This window comes from Dreissena polymorpha, chromosome 12 (assembly GCF_020536995.1).
Source record: "Dreissena polymorpha isolate Duluth1 chromosome 12, UMN_Dpol_1.0, whole genome shotgun sequence".
Classification (NCBI taxonomy): domain Eukaryota; kingdom Metazoa; phylum Mollusca; class Bivalvia; order Myida; family Dreissenidae; genus Dreissena; species Dreissena polymorpha.
The window spans coordinates 54,367,867-54,387,164 of NC_068366.1; the positions used below are offsets into that span (position 1 = coordinate 54,367,867).

At 35.5% G+C, this 19,298-nt stretch overlaps 1 protein-coding gene across 1 annotated transcript in view; it reads left to right on the forward strand.

Moving 5' to 3' along the window:
• Nucleotides 1-616: 616 nt before the first annotated feature.
• Nucleotides 617-19,298, forward strand: part of LOC127852784 (receptor-type tyrosine-protein phosphatase beta-like) — a 109,588-nt gene continuing 90,906 nt past the window's right edge. Inside the window, exons 1-2 of the mRNA XM_052386751.1 lie at nucleotides 617-752; nucleotides 4,057-4,116. Of these exons, the coding sequence (XP_052242711.1) occupies nucleotides 4,057-4,116 (60 nt within the window). The 5' untranslated portion in view covers nucleotides 617-752. The remainder of the gene's footprint in view (nucleotides 753-4,056; nucleotides 4,117-19,298) is intronic.

Sequence of the window (19,298 nt, forward strand, 5' to 3'; positions counted from 1 at the left end):
ATATTACAGAGCAGAATACGATGGTGCACTATATTCAAATTCACTCCATTACAAAGTGCACATGTATTTAAATACGCGGGCATACTAAGTCGCCCAATTACTCGCATTGTCTTACTACATACAGTAGAGAGGACAGTTCAGGATTATTTCTGGCGATAGTCCATAAACCACACACTCCGTCAGACTTTTCTGAACACTCTTGAAACAGATTTACATTCCTTTTTGTTAATGACATTGAATAATACAAAGACCTATAGAATGTATTCTATAGGTCTTTGAATAATAGAATTTACCGTTTGCTTACCTTTTATTTCTAAAAAAATCTTGGAAAAAAATTACCTGATATATTAACAGTATGTAATATGCATTGAAATAAAAACAATACAATGTATTGTATATATTTATATTTCAAAACCCGACCATGTGGTGTAGTGACACGTGCGCTATCATCGATGGAAACGGGTTACCATCTTTCTTTGATATGTTGCCATGATAGGAGCTCACAGAAACACTATAATTGTATGCGACGAAAAACAACAGACATGTTTAAATTTGAATCGCTGCGGTGTACATACATATCCGCTGCAGACGTATGCGAGAAATTGTACACTGGAGACGGAATTTAGCAGAGGCATGTAAGGTCGCGTGACTTTCAAACCGAAAGCAGGAAGGGAAAATAGAGTGAGCACATCTGAAGTTTAGTAACATATCGGATTTCACTGTGCATAAAGTAGGATACGCCATCCAATACGGTAATGTCACTCATAATTCTTTGATAAAAATCGATATTTATGTTATTTGTATAATAATTTAACGTTATTCATATGTAAAGTATATTAAATAAGCATTAAAATAATGTTTATTTAGTTAATATTAACGAAGTAATTTAAAAGTTATTGAGTAATTGGTAAATACTAGACTGCTAGACTTGGTAGATCATGGTCTGATCGGATTCAATGTTTTTGTAAATTACCCATATAAGTCATCATTTAAAAAAAATCTTAGTTCTATGCACACATTAAAATATCAGCAAATTGATTGTGGCATAAATTCAATAGCATAGACTAATTACATTATAAATGATGTTACCAGTATATGTGCTTGCATTTTTGTTTCAGAAATATTTGCCTGTAAAATTATTTAATAAACAAATCTGGGATAATGTGAATTAAAACCCCATAGCTTTGCATCGACTGTTCCAATTTTGTGGTCCGTTTTTTATTCAAGTCTGGTCTTATTCTTCTTATAAAAATGTGTAACTGTTAGGGCTTTTTTTCTTGATTTGTACGAATGTGCCTGGTCTGTTAGAAGAAAAATATCAACAAAACTGAGAAAGGGGAAAATATGTCCAAGGTAAACTTATAGTCCAGGGACATAAGAAAATCTGTTATGGGAAGGGGCTTTTCTCATTGGGGACGGTAAGGAAAAAAGCACTGCCTTTGGCACCTTGGGATTTCATAGTTATGTTTTAATTTTCAGGAAATATTCTGTTAACCCTTTCAGTGTGGGAACCGAATTTTGAAGGCCTTTGCAAACAGTTTGGATCCAGATGAGACGCCACAGAACGTGGCGTCTCATCAGGATCCAAACTGTTTGCTATTCTGATAATATTCTTTGAAAAAAATCGAAGAAAATGCTAATTTTAGAAATTAAGCAGACAACATTTTAGCAGACAACAAATTTCCCAGCATGCAATGGGTTAATGCTATCAATATAGGAGTGCCCAGGTGTATGTTCAATAGAAATGTGTTTAAAAATCATTCTGAAGTTTCCAACCACTGGTTGAAGAAAATTTGTTTAAGTGTAAGTATGTGTGTGCATTGTTTTTTTTACAGAAAAAGAAAATTTGTTTAAGTATAAGAGTTTGTGTGTGCATTGGTTTTGTACAGAGCAAAAAATAAGAGCATTATTGATACATAATTGTTTATGACAACCCCATTTGATGTGTGATTGAGTGAATGGATTGGCTTGAAGTAGAATAGATTAATTAAACTTAAAGAATTATTATTTCATTATATTTATGACATGCCCATTGTGAAGTACAGTAAATCTAAAATGTTTGGCAAATGAAAAGAAGTAAATGCATTTTTAAAGCAAACAAAAACTGTGAACTTTCAATTATATTTTTTGTGTTTCCTGCTCACTTAATACTCCCCAAATGACAAGCCAAATGATGAATCAATAATGTTCAAAGGCATACATATACATACCGCTGGAGCCTGTATACGTCCTGGATGAATATTTTTTATTCAAGACTTTTTAACTCATGTACACTTATTTAAAATTGAAGAAAATTGTCATGATCTAACAGCTAACTGGATCTGGATGAGCACGTGTATTTTTACAAAATAAATCAATGTCCATTGACCTGAAAATGATACAAGACACAAGCTGACAACATGTTTTATTATTAATAAGATCATTATAGTTCAACAATTATTCAATTCATAGAGGTAACCGGACGAATACTAACAAATGCTGATACCTATGAACATATTTCAGTGCAGTAAGCTAATGATTTGAGAGTAACAATAACAGTGGGTTTGAATGTTACATTACTGCGCAAATATAATAAAAAATACTGCCCAAATATATATATTGAATAAAAAACATCCAAAAGGGGATTCAATGTTGTGTTTTTTTCAGTTTCAAAACTGCCCTGGTGCTTTTGCTTTTAAATCTCTGAATGTATTTCATTTGAACTGTGAGATTTAGTTAATTTTCATTTATTTAAACATTTACAGTAAATTCATTTAAAAATCTTAATCTGACTCACAATTTACTTATTGTTATTAGAAATAATTGAAGTTTGTGGGATTTGGTAACTTGGTTGCAAACAATACTTATTTCTTAATTTTTTGCCTCTCATTTTAAGCACATATATGAGACTTCTTTCTTTATTGAATGACATCAAGAACACTTAATAATGAGTATCATAGTCATCTTCACAATATTGAATTTTGCAGGAAATGTAATTTCAGAAATTGGGAAGTCATCATATTGAAGCTACAAAGTGCAATATGATAATACAAGTGTCATGGTAGTTTATGCAGCTCCTTCACTTGATGAGATATTTGAGTACATGTAGTAATATAAGGCTACACATTTTGTAGTAATTTACTAAAAAAAATGGCAAATATGATTTAAATGGACATCTGAAAGACCGAAATATAAAAAACCCATTGAAATTGGTAAAAAAAGGATTATTTGTTTATTATTAGTTATGAAATATCTGTAAACGTGATAGTGTGTTCTGTCACAGGAGTAAATCAAGCAAATTAGTTTGCCGTGTCGTAATGGATTAGGTGTCCGCCTAGCGATCGGGAGGTCATGGGTTCCATCCCCACTTGGGGAGCATTCTCTTGATCTTCCCCGAAGACACCAAGGACCTGGTTGTAGGCCCAGGAAACCGACTCGAGAGCCCGAGGCTTCCGATGCAATTGAGCTAAAATAAATAGGTTTAAATTAAACTTAGCAAGTGCACATTGTCCAGTAAGCAAACATTAAGGTATATATTTGAATCTCACAAAGCTCTTTCAAACATTAATATATTTACCACACTGTGGCATAGAGGATATAAGGGATTTTTGATAGCTTTTGAAAACCAGGTCAGGAGTCAAATGACCTTAAATTTTTATTGGTGGAATGAAATTTTCAGGGTTCAAAATACTGAAGTCTTGATATAATGTTTCTATATATTTGTTGATTGCTCCATAAATTTTAGATAACTGTTGTTGTTTTTTTTTTCGACAATGAGCCTTTGTTTATATTACACTGTGTGCAAATGATTGGGTGGGGTAAAGAACAAGCAATACTACCAATTGACCAACCATCTTAAATGTAGTCACCTGAAAACAGCGTTCACCTGTCTACAACTGCCACTTTGGTAATTTCCCTAGAGTGACCGCTACGCTCAGGTTGGACTGTATATCATTTGGGTCATTATAAATAATTACAATGTTAGCATTCAATTTGATCCTTAATATTCATTGATGAAAGAATCATTAAGTACAGTACTGAAACGTACTATTTGTTGGAACGTTTTCTGTGTTTCAGATGATGGGTGGCCGAAGATTGTACGGATCTCTGGTCAAAGGCCTCCTGATTATGGCTTGTGTAAGTATCGTACCTTGCATAAGGGAGGTTCTTTAGTATGGGGGATAGGAGTCAGAGGTTTTTCCCTTCTCATTGGGAAGAGGCTCTAGCCTATTGATTTTGGGAATAAATATCGCCTAAATAGCTGATAAGGGAAATAAAAGCTAGTGTAAATTTTGATTTAGGGAAAATTTGCATTTTTTTCAAGAAATTTTTCATGGGGAAGACGCTGTTAATCAGCCTCTGTTACATAAGATAAAAAACCAGGGAGAAAAGGATGTCCTTTCAAGCCAGAACTTTGGGGTCTCGAGGTCTGTAGAAAAGTAGGTAGGAGTCCAAGGTATATGTTCAATTGTGTCTACATTATTTACTGTCGGGAACAGATTGGCAATACCCGGTATTTAATTTTCATAGATATTGATGAGCCACCTTATGACCCATTAAATTGCACTTTACGTAGAGACACACTTTGAACTGTATCTTGGAAGCATCGATCATCTGAGCAGACAAATGCAAACAGACAACAGTGAAAATGACAAATACTTCCTTTGTCATTATTTTTAAAATGCATCATTTTATTGGTTGAATTTCTCTACAGAATGGAACACTGTCACCAATGAGTTGTTTCATTAAACTTTCCCTCTCAGAAGCTAAGTGAAAATGGCTAAATGAAACCAGCATAAAACCAGACCAGCCTGCAAGTAATTCTCAGTCTGTTCTGATTTCATTCTTTTTGCTGCTCATTAGTTTCGTAGGGCAAGAAATGAAGGATTTTCAACTTGCATCTACATGTAATAAAAAAGGTATTATATTAAATTAGATTTTTAAAGGTACTTAAAACATTTCAAATTGCGTAACTGAGTGTAAATCGTTTTCACGTTTTTAAAATTTTGCTAGCCCAATCTCCCACAGTAAATTTAGAAGTATACCGTATTAGGGTGAAGGCATAAAATAGATGTCAATTTGTTGTGCTCTGAAAATTGAGTCATAAGTTAAATTTGTGGTATGATTGTTCATAAGACAGGACCCTAGACCCATCATATGAAGCTTAGCGTTAATTTTTTCATAATTTAAAATCTATTTCTGAGCAACCCTCAGTATTATACTGTTTTTTTATGCCCCCGAAGGAGGGCATATAGTGATCGGACTGTCCGTCTGTCTCTCCATCTGTCCGTCACTCTTTGCATTTAGGTTTCGAAAAATGCTCATAACTTCTATTTCCCTTGAGATATAACCTTCATATTTGATATGCATGTGTTATGGACAAGACTTTTCCATACGCACACAAATTTTGACCCCTGTGACCTTGACCTTTAACTTAGGGTCTGCATTTAGGTTTCGAAATCTGCGTTTAGATTTCGAAAAATCTCATAACTTCTATGTCCCTTGAGATATAACCTTCATATTTGATATGCATGTGTATATGGACAAGGCCTTTCCATACGCTCAAACATTGTGACTTTGACCTTGAACTTAGGGTCCGCGTTTAGGTTTCAAAATCTGCATTTAGGTTTCGAAAAATGCTACTAACTTCTATCAAAGCGTTTATAGGGGGCATATGTCATCCTATGGTGACAGCTCTTGTTGAGTAATACAATATAATGATTCAAATAGAGGAATATTATTTGACAATCAAACAGGATTTCGTACAATTAACATTAATTTATGAACAGGACATATGTGCACATGTTTTGTCTTTATCTGCTTTTATGGTATTTTTTAATTAATTGTTAAAGTCCAATTATGTAAAAAGATATTTTATCATATTCCTTGCACAAGAATGCATTGTATTATCAACACTGTAGAGGTAAGCTTTTTCAATAGTCTGTAACATTAGAACCAGGAACAGGGGGCAGTTTTTGTAAATGATATATTTCATCGAGCAAATGTTTGACATTTTTATTTGGAAGAATACAGTTGGTACATGTTTAAACTTTAGTGTAAATTGCAAAAATATGAAGATAATCAAGCTTATATTGGCAAAATCTGTTTTCCCACTATATGACACAAAAATGATTGAAAACTTTCATTTTATGGTCCAACATAGATTATATCATAAGACTGGAACTTGTGCACTGGTATATATTGATCTAGCTAACCTCTGTGCACTGGTATGTCTTGATCTAGCTAAGCTCTGTGCACTGGTATATCTTGATGTAGCTAAGCTCTCTGCACTGGTATGTCTTGATCTAGCTAAGTTCTGTGCACTGGTATGTCTTGATCTAGCTAAGCTCCGTGCACTGGTATGTCTTGATCTAGCAAAGCACCATTTACTTGAATATTTTGATCTAGCAAAGCTCTGTGCACAGGTATATCTTGATATAGATAAGCTCTTTGCACTGGTATATCTAGCTAAGCTCTATGCACATGTATCAGTTTTTTTTGTTTTTTCAAAATCAGGTCCGGTATCCGGCCCCATTCCCAATGGAAAAAGTATATATTTTTTCCAAATAGGACCTGAAAATTCCCAATTGAAAGTTTCAACAAAAAAAAAAAAAAAATTCTTTTAGATCAACATTTAGTTTCTCTCCCATCCAGCTCTATAAGTTACACTTTATTAAATATTATATTTAAAACACTTAAATACTAGTTTTTAAAGCATTTGTTAGCAAAAAACAACAACACTAATTTCCCAATTTTGGTCAAAACGCCACATTTTTCCCAATCCAAAGGGACCCGGCCCCATTTCCAAAATGGTGAAAAAAACACTGTATATATTTTGATCTAGCTAAGCTCTGTTTACTGGTATATCTTGATCTAGCAAAGCTCTGTGCACTGGTATATCTTGATCTATCTAAGCTATATTGACTGGTATATCTTGATCTAGCTAAGCTCGGTGCACTGGTATATCTTGATCTAGCTAAGCTCTGTGCACTGGTATATCTTGATCTATTTAAGCTATATTGACTGGTATATCTTGATCTAGCTAAGCTCTGTGCACTGGTATATCTTGATCTAGCTAAGCTCTGTGCACTGGTATATCTTGATCTAGCGAGGCTCAGATTCTCAGTTTTTTATAGAGATGCTCCATGTTATACTCATGCATTTGGAACTATTAAGGCTTTGGGCATTGTTGTCAGAAAGTCAAATCATTGACAGAAAGTTTTATTGATATTTGTGAAGCTTTTCATATTCTTCTTATACCCACATTTTGTATGTGCGTCTTCTCTCTGTTTGTCAGTTGACACTAGGGCTGTCACGATACGCCGTGAGCGTACCGCGGTATATCGTGGTACGTCAACACTGTATCGCGGTACGTACCGCGATATTTTACAGAATATGTATCTGTGAAGAAAACAGCAGAATAACAAGTTTTACAAACTTTATTAAACTCAATAATCAGAAAACACTGGTATCATAGTATGACTAGAAACTGTAAAAGAAACTGTAATAAACTTGATAGAAGTAGTCATTGTTATTGTTCGCGTCTTTTTCTAAAATGTCCGCCATGTTGTTAACAATAGCTGTGACTACGATCTGTGTAAATCGAACGCTTCAAGGGCATGTTCAAAATGCGGAGTCAGCGGGCCCAGTATTGAAAATCCGTAGCGTTCTGACTCTTCCTCGACTTATTCAGAATCTTAAGATAACATGATTCGGAAGTGCCATGCTTTGAACGATCGTATACTAAAGAAAGAAAATAAGAAATAGAAAAAACATCTTTTTGATAATTATGAACTTATTTGCAAATGAAATCTTTCCCTAATTCCAAAAAAGGTACGGACCCATACATCGCCGTATTTTAAACGTGAAAGTTAAACATCTACAAGTGGAAGCGCTTGCTTGACCTGGATATTAACGGATTATTTATTTAGCCCTTTTGAATCGCTTCTACATTTTTCAAAACGATATCTATATCAAAATAATTATGTAATGTATTTATATCTGTGCTAATATAATAATATAAAAAAAAACGGTGCGGCAACGCCGTACCGCGGTGCGATTTTTTTCACGACATGCACCGCGATATACCGGTATACCGGTGAATCGTGACAGCCCTAGTTGACACAGTCTTGTTTAGGAGTTTTCTCCGTTTTTTTCCTAGACAAATTTGCAGGCATTGATCACTATGCTACGAAATTGTGCATGTAAGATTTATATCATCCTACGTTCAGGGTTGTCATTATGATTGTAAACAAAGGATTATTTTGGAATAGTAACCGATTTGGCCGGAGGTCAAGGGGTCCACCTAGGCCCCCTTGTAGGTCCAGGCTAAGGCCCTGGTAGGGGGGACAGGGGGGCGAAGCCCTCCGACCGAAAACAAATTCTAGACATTTGAGGAACAAAATACTGCTATTCTCAGAGCATAAAAAGTTAAAATGAGGTCTAAAAAGAATTTTGGTCAAAACTGTCTAAAAAGAATAGAATTTCACATTTTTAGTATACTGTACAATGTAAAAACATATTATATTGATAGATCTTTGCATGTTCCAATTCTATCCATTACCCATAATCCAGTATTATTGCGATTTCTTTTTTTCAAAACCAAATTACGGCCAATATTGACGATGAATGTCGTCCGCAATCTAATGCAAGTGCATATACATATTGAATTGTGGGATTCCCATTGAACATGCGTGAATCAGGTGACGCAATTTGAGAGCATTGAGAACCGTTTATATTTAGGCCTAGTAATTACGACAAATCAACGACTCAATCAAAACTGTTACATGTACCTCCTTTCAGAAAAGTTTGCGAAAGTGACAGTGAATTTCTGAGAATAAAAACCCGTCTTTTTTTAAATTTACCAAGTACTTTTCATTCCGGATTGTGATATAACTTGTCAGGTCATTCATGCATGTAGACCTATATGTATGCATAGTTTGGCAATCTCAAAACACGTTATTTACATACTTATTACATTATGTGTTATGACCATTATTTTGTATAACAAAATGAATTATTTAATTGAAGTATTTTCAAATGCATATAATTAAATGTGTTATCCGAAATCATTTTCAGATTTCATTATTCATGGAAAATTAAGAAAATTCTAGCAACAGAGACACATTTCTCATGTTTTTCATGTACAGATGAAAATCATGCCAAAATTAGACTTCATGTATAACATCACAGCATTCTTCCTCGGGGAAAGCGTGGACTTTAATATTTAGATGCTTAATAACAACTTCGTAGCGCAGAGATCGCTAATATCTTTTATTTTGGTAGAAAATCGAAGAGCATTTTTTAATATGTGGAAACGTTTTCTCGAACTAAAAAAAAACAAGTTAATTACGCTCTACTGTGCTACATTCGTTGAGATACGGTCAGTAATAATCTGTGAAATGTACAGCTATTTGATACAGTTTCACGTGGGGTTGGCGTGTATTAGGCTGCCTGAGCGCTGATTGGTTGACGTGCTTACCAAGAAGAATTTGATTGACAGCTGGAAAAATCAATATTGGCCACTTGCTAAGAAATTCATTGAAAACAGTAGCTCTTAGGCGGAGTTAACGGACTGACTGAATGACCGGGCGTCGCTCTTTATTCAACGGTTATTCCTCGTCAATTATTGTCTGTTTGGGTGATCAAAACTTCCGATCGCAATTTTAAAGATTCGGGAAAAACAACCGATTTTCTGGCGATTTTAACCGATGAATTCGATTGGCAATCGGTTAATAATGACAACCCTGACGTTAAATAATACAAAAGTTATGTTCCTTTTCAACTTAAGTTTTTCTTTCAGATAAGCTTGAGATAATGTTTGTGTTCTTTTTTGCCATTGGGGATATTTATTTTTAGCTCATCTATTTTTTGAAAAAAAAAAATGAGCTATTGTCATCACCTTGGCGTCGGCGTCTGCGTCGGCGTCGGCGTTGGCGTCTGGTTAAGTTTTGCGTTTAGGTCCACTTTTCTCAGAAAGTATCAATGCTATTGCATTCAAACTTGGTACACTTACTTACTATCATGAGGGGACTGGGCAGGCAAAGTTAGATAACTCTGGCGTGCATTTTGACAGAATTATGTGCCCTTTTTATACTTAGAAAATTGAAAATTTTGGTTAAGTTTTGTGTTTAGGTCCATTTTATTCCTTAAGTATCAAAGCTATTGCTTTCATACTTGCAACACTTACTAACTATCATAAGGGGACTGTGCAGGCAAAGTAATGTAACTCTGACTGGCATTTTGACAGAATAATGTGCCCTTTTTATACTTAGAAAATTGAAAATTTGGTTATGTTTTGTGTTTAGGTCCACTTTATTCCTACAGTATCAAAGCTATTGCTTTCATACTTGCAACACTTATTAACTATCGTAAGGGGACTGTGCAGGCAAAGTTATGTAACTCTGACTGGCATTTGGACGGAATTATGGGCCCTTTATACTTAGAAAATTGAAAGTTTGGTTAAGTTTTGTGTTTTGGTCCACTTTACCCCTAAAGTATCATAGATATTGCTTTCATTCTTGGAACACTCGCAAACTATCATAAGGATACAGTAAAAGGACAAGTTGCATAACTCTGGATGTCATTTTTACGGAATTATGGCCCTTTTTTGACTTAGTAACTTTGAATATATGGTTAAATTTTGTGTTTCGATCCACTTTACTTCTTAAGTATCAAGGCTATTGCTTTCAAACTTCAAATACTTTCATGCTATCATGAGGTTACTGTACCTAGCAAGTTGAATTTTACCTTGACCTTTGAATGACCTTGACTCTCAAGGTCAAATTATTAAATTTTGCTAAAATTGCCATAACTTCTTTATTTATGATTAGAATTGATTGATACTTTGACAAAACTACTCTTACCTGACATACCACAATAGACTCCACCCAAACCATCTCCCGTGACATCCCCTTCCCCCCCCCCCCTCCCCCGAATCCCCCCCCCCTATTTTTTTTTTTTTTTTTTTTTTTTTTTTTAAGACAATCTCACAAATTACCACCACACCCTCACACTATACCCCCCGCACCTCACCCCCCCATTTTTTTTTGGAAACGGTTAAAAAACACAAATATTTATTTTTATTATTTTATGTTTGAAATACCGTCCAACCATTGCACCCAAGAATTCCCCCCCCCCACCCCCCCCCACCCCCCACCCCCCCCCACCCCCCCCACCCCCTCCATTTTTTTTTCTCCTTTTTTTCGCATTTTTGGAAGATAATGTAATAAATGTCCACACCCCCACACAATGCACCCCTCTTCACTCCACCCCTCCCTCCTTTGTGATTGAAAATGAGAGTCCCTTCACCTTTAAAAAGAAAATAGATGAGCGGTCTGCACCCGCAAGGCGGTGCTCTTGTTTTATTCTTGGGATAAATACAAATTTCCATTGGATAACAGCCAAATTTTGGGGTTAATTTTAAGCAAAAGAATGCACAGTATTTGTGACAAGATCTAGTTACTGTTAATCTGACAAAGGTTTTAAAAGCAAAATTAAACACTTTTAATATGTATACTTGAGAAAGAGCAATTTAATACAAAAATAAAGAATTAATGTTTTAACTGGTAGCTTAAAATTTAAATAATATATTATTATTGGTAAAGTCTTCAAGTAAAATTAATTTATAAAAGCTACACAATCACCTTGCATGGATTTACCAATAACACACAGTTATAAGTTTGTTCCACACATTTTGCAAGTGTTTGCTTACAGATAAAGGATATGGGCAGTTGTAAAAGAAAGTGCTCAACATGCAGTTTAATATTTACATTGCGGGTGTCAGATATGATTTATATCCCAGCGATACAAGAATGTATTTAGCCTACCGGTATATCTAAGTTTGATTTGTTGAGGACATTGAGTATGCCTTATTTGGTGATAGGTTTACAGACATTGTTGACACGGTTTTGTACTAATCTAAGAAAATGTCCTGAATTTTGGTCTCAGTGCAGTAACAGATATAGATATTGTTTCCACCTTGCTGTTCAGATGCTGTGGGTTTAATCCATTCTTAAAGCCGCACACCTTGAAATGAAATAAATGGCACAGTAAATTTAAGTATACATAAGAAACATATTTTATCTATGCCAATTAGAATACATCTGGTGGTTACTAGGTAGAAATCCGTCTCTTTTGCGCTTTTAAACTTAAAAATAATCGCGTTTGTCGAAATGGACGTATACGTCTAGAAATCCTACTTTCGGTTTTAAAAACGGTACCGTTAGAAAAATAATATATGACTTGCATATAGGCTAAAGATTTAATTTTATCTATCTCAATTAGAATATATCTGATGGTTACAATGTAGAAATCTGTCTTTTTGCGCTTTAAAACTTAAAAAATAATCGCGTTAGTCAAAATGTACCTTTACGTCAAGAAATTCTACTTTCGGTTTTAAAATTTAAAAGAATATTAAATTACTTGCTAACTAGGCTTTAGATTTAATGACAATTTTGCACACTTTCAAATTGCATCTATATGTATTGATGAACGTGTACTTTATTTCAAGGTGTGTGGCTTTAAAACAAACAATGCATACAAAAAGTAATGTAGAAAAATACTGGTTCTATGTTTGGAAAATGTTTACTAATCCTAGCTGAAGATATACCATTAAGAACTTCAAATTTTTTGGCAAAAATATGTTTATGTACATTTTCCTGAATCTGTCAAAAAAACAACAACGAACAATATGTAACAAGAAGCAAGATGTTTATCAACCAATAATGAATGAGTTGAAGTTAATATTAATGAGCAGGAATTGTAGCATTTTATGTATGGATATTTTCATTTTGACCCTTCTGAATTTTTAAGTTGGATCTTGGTTTTCAATCTGTTGAATCCAATGTGATTTTCATAAACACATTCATACTTATGCTACTTAAACATATTAGAGCTTTGCCTGACCATTTCTTAGAGATTATATGGCTGTTATTTTCAACAATATCACTTAATGTTTCATGATATCTATGCACACAAGTATGTGTCAGCCATGTTAGACTTTCCATCTTTGGTGGTCATGACATGTACAGGATTTAAAATTCCCCACAGTCGATTTAAAAAGACTCACCTTAACACATTTATTGTGGAGCTCAAAACTGGTGTAACTTTTTATAATTTCTATACCAGATACAGCATTTTGACACTTATTAAATAGCTGTGGGTGCATCAGATAGCACAGTGTTTGATGATTCTATTTGATGAAAGCTGGTGATCTTTAGTCATGTTGAAGCTTGTTTGGAGTGTTAAGTGTGTTAACCCTTTACCACTTACACTACGTATTTTGACGCATTTGTAGCCCCATAGAAAGTTCAATTTAATTAAAGACCCTTATTAGATTTAAGTTTTAAAGGCTTTATTTTCAACCCTTAGCTACTGATGAGCAGCAAACAGCATAAAGCCTGAACAGACTGCGAGTTACTCGCAGGCTGTATTGGTTTTATGCTGTTTGCACAAAGCCATTTTTACTTTGCTTCTAAGTGGGAAAGGGTTCAACAGTATTTTCAAGTCAATTTAAGCATCCAGTAAACCTACTTATTCATTTCCTTGGCAAGTTTAGCCAATCTAAGTGGTTACCAAGTACTTAGTGCACATAGTTAATAGTAACTGAAAAATGCCCAGCTTGAATCAGTGGTAGAGGGAGACTGACCATTGCAATAATTTCATGGCCAATCCTAGGCCTGGCCCCATATTTAACGAGAAATTCTGAAATAAGAAAAGGACACAAAGCAGAGCTTTCACAATTATGTTATTACTGCAATGACTAGTTAAGATTAAAATTCACGTCATTCTTTCAACGGAAATGTTTTGCGAAAGTTCTTTTACGCCACCATTATCTACAGATCACAAGACCTTCTTTTGACCTAGACATTCACCTATTTTGGGCTCAGACTAATTCAGAAGGTCAAAATTCTTGGTTAATCCAAAATGACCTTGACCTTGAACTTTGTTTCGACTTAACCCTTTACCACTTAGATACTTATTTTGACGTGTTTGTAGTCCTTTAGAAAGTTAAATTTAATTAAAGACCTTTCTTACTTTCTTACTACCTTTCTATTCAAGTTTTAAAGGTTTCATCTCAAACCCTTAGATACTGATGAGCAGCAAACAGCATAAAATCTGGACAGACTGCGAGTTTCTTGCATGCTGTATTGGTTTAATGCTGTTGAACATAGCCATTTTAACTTTGCTTCTTAGAGGGAAAGGGTTTAAGTTAATAAAATGGGCAAATGTTTCACTACTGACAAGGCTTCCATTGGTTCACATCAAAAATGATATTCTGAATTTTAACCCATTTATGCCTAGCGTCTAGAAAAAAGGCCTTGGCAAACAGCGTAGACCCAGATGAGATGCCGCATGATGCGGCATCTCATCTGGGTCTGCGCTGTTTGCTTAAAGGAATTTCCGTAAGAAATATTCTAAATATAGAAATAAATATACTAGACATTGCTAATTTTGGAAATAAATTGATCCAATTTAGATGGATGGGAGAGTCCACTAGGCATAAATGGGGTAAACTTTGAAAATTTATATTACTTGAGCCTCTGCTCTATTACATATTTTTCTTGCCAAATAAGGCTTAAAAAAGGACAAGACGTTTTTACATTTCTCTGTTGAGACACAATCAGTTATCCTTTGGGTCAAAAGTTTGTCCAGATTTCATAGTTTATATAGAACTTATAATTTTATGTATACATGTATATACATGTTAGTGATATACATGTTTAACAAGGGACAAAATTGTCACAAAACCAGGTTTTCAACTCAAAGTGTGACCTTGACCTTGGAGATATCGACGTAATTCTTTCGTGCAACACACCGTCCAATGATGGTGAACAAATGTGCCAAATGATTTTAAAATCTCACAATGAACAACAAAGTTATGGCCCGGACAAGCTTGTTTCGACCACCCGACCGCCCACCAGCCCGCCCGCCCGTCGACATTCGCCAATCTAATAACCAGTTTTTTCCTTCGGAAAACCTGGTTAAAAATACATGTATGCAACAACAAACTTCATGTGATAATTGCGATGCATTGTTCATTTGATGCCAGTAATATTTACATGGTATACATTGATTTTCCTATGAACATAGATTTTCTTTTAAACCTTTACCACTTAGATACGTACTTTGACGCATTTGTAGTCTCTCAGAAAGTAACATTTAATTATAAATAAAGGCTTCATTTCCAACACTTAAGTTACTGACGAACAGCAAACAGCATAAAACCTGAACAGACTGCCAGTTACTGACAGGCTGTTCTGGTTTTATGCTGATTGCAAAAGCCATTTTGGCTTTGCTTCTTATTGGGTAAAGGGTTAAATTACTTAACCCTTTGCATGATGGGAAGTTTGTCGTCTGCTAAAATGTTGTCTGCTAAATTTTTAAAATTAGCATTTTCTTCAATTTTTTTCAAAGAATACTATCAGAATAGCAAACAGTTTGGATCCTGATGAGACGCCACGTTCTGTGGCGTCTCATCTGGATCCAAATTGTTTGCACAGGCCTTCAAAATTTGGTTCCTGCACTGAAAGAGTTAATAAACAACGTCAAAAAAGTCCTGTATATACATAGGCTGAGCAGAGTAATGTGTTGTTCTCATATATAGATTTCACATTGTAATTGTGTATCTGCCAACAAACAATTTTTTATGATTTTGAAACCGTTAAGTCTACCGCAGGCTACAAATTTAATGCAAAGATTATTTCTTTAACACTGAATTTCCATTACAATTTTGTTTCAGTGGTAGTGTTGCAAACTTTGATAAGTTATTTTACGTAGTTGTATTTATCAGGGATCTGTAACATTCATTTTTGGATTTGTTAATTTTTATCTCAATGAATTATAAGATAATTATCTTCCCTTAAACTTGTGCCTAAACATAATTCTTAAGTTTTAGTTAAATTAAAGCAGTTTTTAAGTATGCAACAAGTAAGTATATTGACTGATCACAATCCAACATCCTCAATTCAACCACTCCTATGTAAAGTCATCGATGATGAACAATAGCCGAATATAGTATCTGATATATCAGCACATCCGGTACATCAATCTGATAATGAAGGCCTGGTTTTCTTAATGGATTGATGTATTGACAGTTCAATCTTTTTGAATATAACATTAACATTTTCAATTTATTGTTTGTAAAAAGCAGTACTTTATTTTAGCTTATCTGAGCAAAAGGCGCTCTAGGTGGGCTTTTGTGATCGCCTTTGTGTGTCCTCTGTCGTCAACATTTGGGCCCCGCTCTGTGAAAAGGGGGTTTAATGCATGTGTGAAAAGTGTAGTCCCAGATTAGCCTGTGCAGTCTGCGCGTCTTAATCAGGGACGACACTTTCCGCATTTATGATATTTTTATGACCACCTTCGAAGAAGAGGGGGTATATTGTTTTGCACATGTCGGTCGGTCCGTCTGTCCACCAGATGGTTTCCGGATGATAACTCAAGAACACTTAGGCCTAGGATCATGAAACTTCATAGGTACATTGATCATGACTGGCAGATGACCCCTACTGATTTTCAGGTTACTAGGTCAAGGTCAAGGTCACAGTGACTCAAAACAGTAAAATGGTTTCCGGATGATTACTCAGGAATGCTTAGGCCTAGGATCATGAAACGTCATAGGAACATTGATCATGACTGGCAGATGACCCCTATTGATTTTCAGGTCACTAGGTCAAAGGTCAAGGTCACCGTGACTCGAAATAGTAAAATGGTTTCCAGATGATAACTCAAGAATGCTTACGCCTAGGATCATGAAACTTCATAGGTACATTGATCATGACTGGCAGATGACCCCTATTAAATTTTCAGGTCACTAGGTCAAAGGTCAAGGTCACAGTGACTCGAAACAGTAAAATGGTTTCCTGATGATAACTCAAGAATAATTAGGCCTAAGATCATGAAACTTCATAGGTACATTGATCATGACTGGAAGATGACCCCTATTGATTTTCAGGTCACTAGGTCAAAGGTCAAGGTCACTGACAAAAAACGTATTCACACAATGGCTGCCACTACAACTGACAGCCCATATGGGGGCATGCACGTTTTACAAACAGCCCTTGTAGGTAACTAGGTCAAAGGTCAAGGTCACAGTGACATGAAACAGTAAAATGGTGTCATGATGATAGCTCAAGAATAATTTGGCCTAGGATCATGAAACTTCATAGGTACATTGATCATGACTGGCAGATGACCCCTATTGATTTTCAGGTCACTTGGTCAAAGGTCAAGGTCACAGTGACAAAAAACGTATTCACACAATGGCTGCCACTACAACTGACAGCCCATATGGGGGGCATGCATGTTTTACAAACAACCCTTGTTTCTTTAAAGAAAGTCTCTTCTTAGCAAAAATCCAGTTTAGGCGGAAAGTGTCGTCGCTGATTAGCCTGATTAGCACAGGCTAATCTGGTATGACACTATACGCACATGCATTAAACCCCCTTTTCACAGAGCACAGCCCTTTTATCATTGTGAACACTATGGAAGCTACATTTAGTGACCAATGTTCATGAATCTTGATCAGAACATTTGTTCAGCCATGTGGGATACAAACTATGTCATCTGGGGTAAAAAACTAGGTCAAGTTAAAGAAAAAGCCAGTGTGCACTCTCTAAAAGTCACATTGTTAACGCAATCTGCATGAAACTAATTCATGAATTTTTTTAAAATGAAATTTTAACTGTTTTTATATTTTCTCATACTATTTCAGCCAGTTAAGGTGTTTTTTTTCTGATACGAAAAATTCCATTTATTCTTTTGGGCCTATTGGCGGCACATTTTCTCATTTTCATTTTTGGGAGATTTTATTGGACAATTACAAAGGTCGAGTAAGGTGAAAACCTGGGTAAGACAGCTAAGCAGAAAAAACAAAACACACTGCATTGATATCATCATAAACTTGGAAATCCTGTTTCAATTTTCTTCCCTGATTTCAAGGTCTGTCCAACAGGGGATAGGTCATAAAATTGTGTTGATGGCCATTCTCCCAGTACCAAGAATTCTAGTAGTGAAGTTTCTGTTTCTGTTAAAGTTTGAGTACAGGCTTAGAGCTGAAGTATGCTAAGATTGTCAACGATAAGTTTAAGCTCAACTGTATGTGATGCAAATAATGCTATTGAATCAGCGGAAGATCAAAACCAACATAGTATTCAAGGCCTGATTATTGTGTTAAGGAGTGACTGTGTTTAGGATGAGAAGGAAGCAAAAGAAAGCGAAGACATTGTTCTGGTATCAAAAGTACTTACACATGTACATTATAATGTAAAAATTCCTCACAATGCTTACCTCCCCTATTAGTGCCAGCATACAAAACTTGCTCAAAACTTCTCAGATTGGTTACCACCCCTATTATTTTTTTCTAGCTGACATACAATGCACAGCAACCTTCTCACAGTGGTTACCTTCCCTATATTTTGTAGCAGACATGCAATACACAGCAACCTTCTCACATTGGTTACTTCTCCTATATCTTGTAGCAGACGTACAATGCACAGCAACCTTCTCACAGTGGTTACTTCCCCTATATATCTTGTAGCAAACATACAATGAACAGCAAACTTCTCACAGTGGTTACCTCCCCTATATCTTGTAGCAGACATACAATACACAGCAACCTTCTCCCAGTGGTTACCACCCCTATATCTTGTAGCAGACATACAATACACAGCAACCTTCTCACGGTGGTTACCTCCCCTATATCTTGTAGCAGACATACAATACACAGCAACCTTCTCACAGTGGTTACCTCACCTATATCTTGTAGCAGACATACAATGCACAGAAAACTTCTCACAGTGGTTACCTCCCCTATATCTTGTAGCAGAAATGCAATGCACAGCAAACTTTTCACAGTGGTTACCTCCCCTATATCTTGTAGCAGACATACAATGCACATCAACCTTCTCACAGTGTTTACCTTCCTTATATCTTGTAGCAGACATACAATACACAGCAAACTTCTCACAGTGATTACCTCCCATATATCTTGTAGCAGATGTTCAATGCACAGCAACCTTCTCACAGTGGTTACCTCCCCTATATACCGTATCTTGTAGCAGACATACAATGCACAGCAAACTTCTCACAGTGGTTACCTCCTCTATATCTTGTAGAGGACGTACAATGCACAGCAACCTTCTGACAGTGGTTACCTCCCCTATATATCTTGTAGCAAACATACATTTGCACAGCAACCTTCTCACAGTGGTTACCTCCCCTATATATCTTGTAGCAAACATACATTTGACAGCAACCTTCTCACAGTGGTTACCTCCCCTATATCTTGTAGCATACGTCCAATACACAGCAACCTT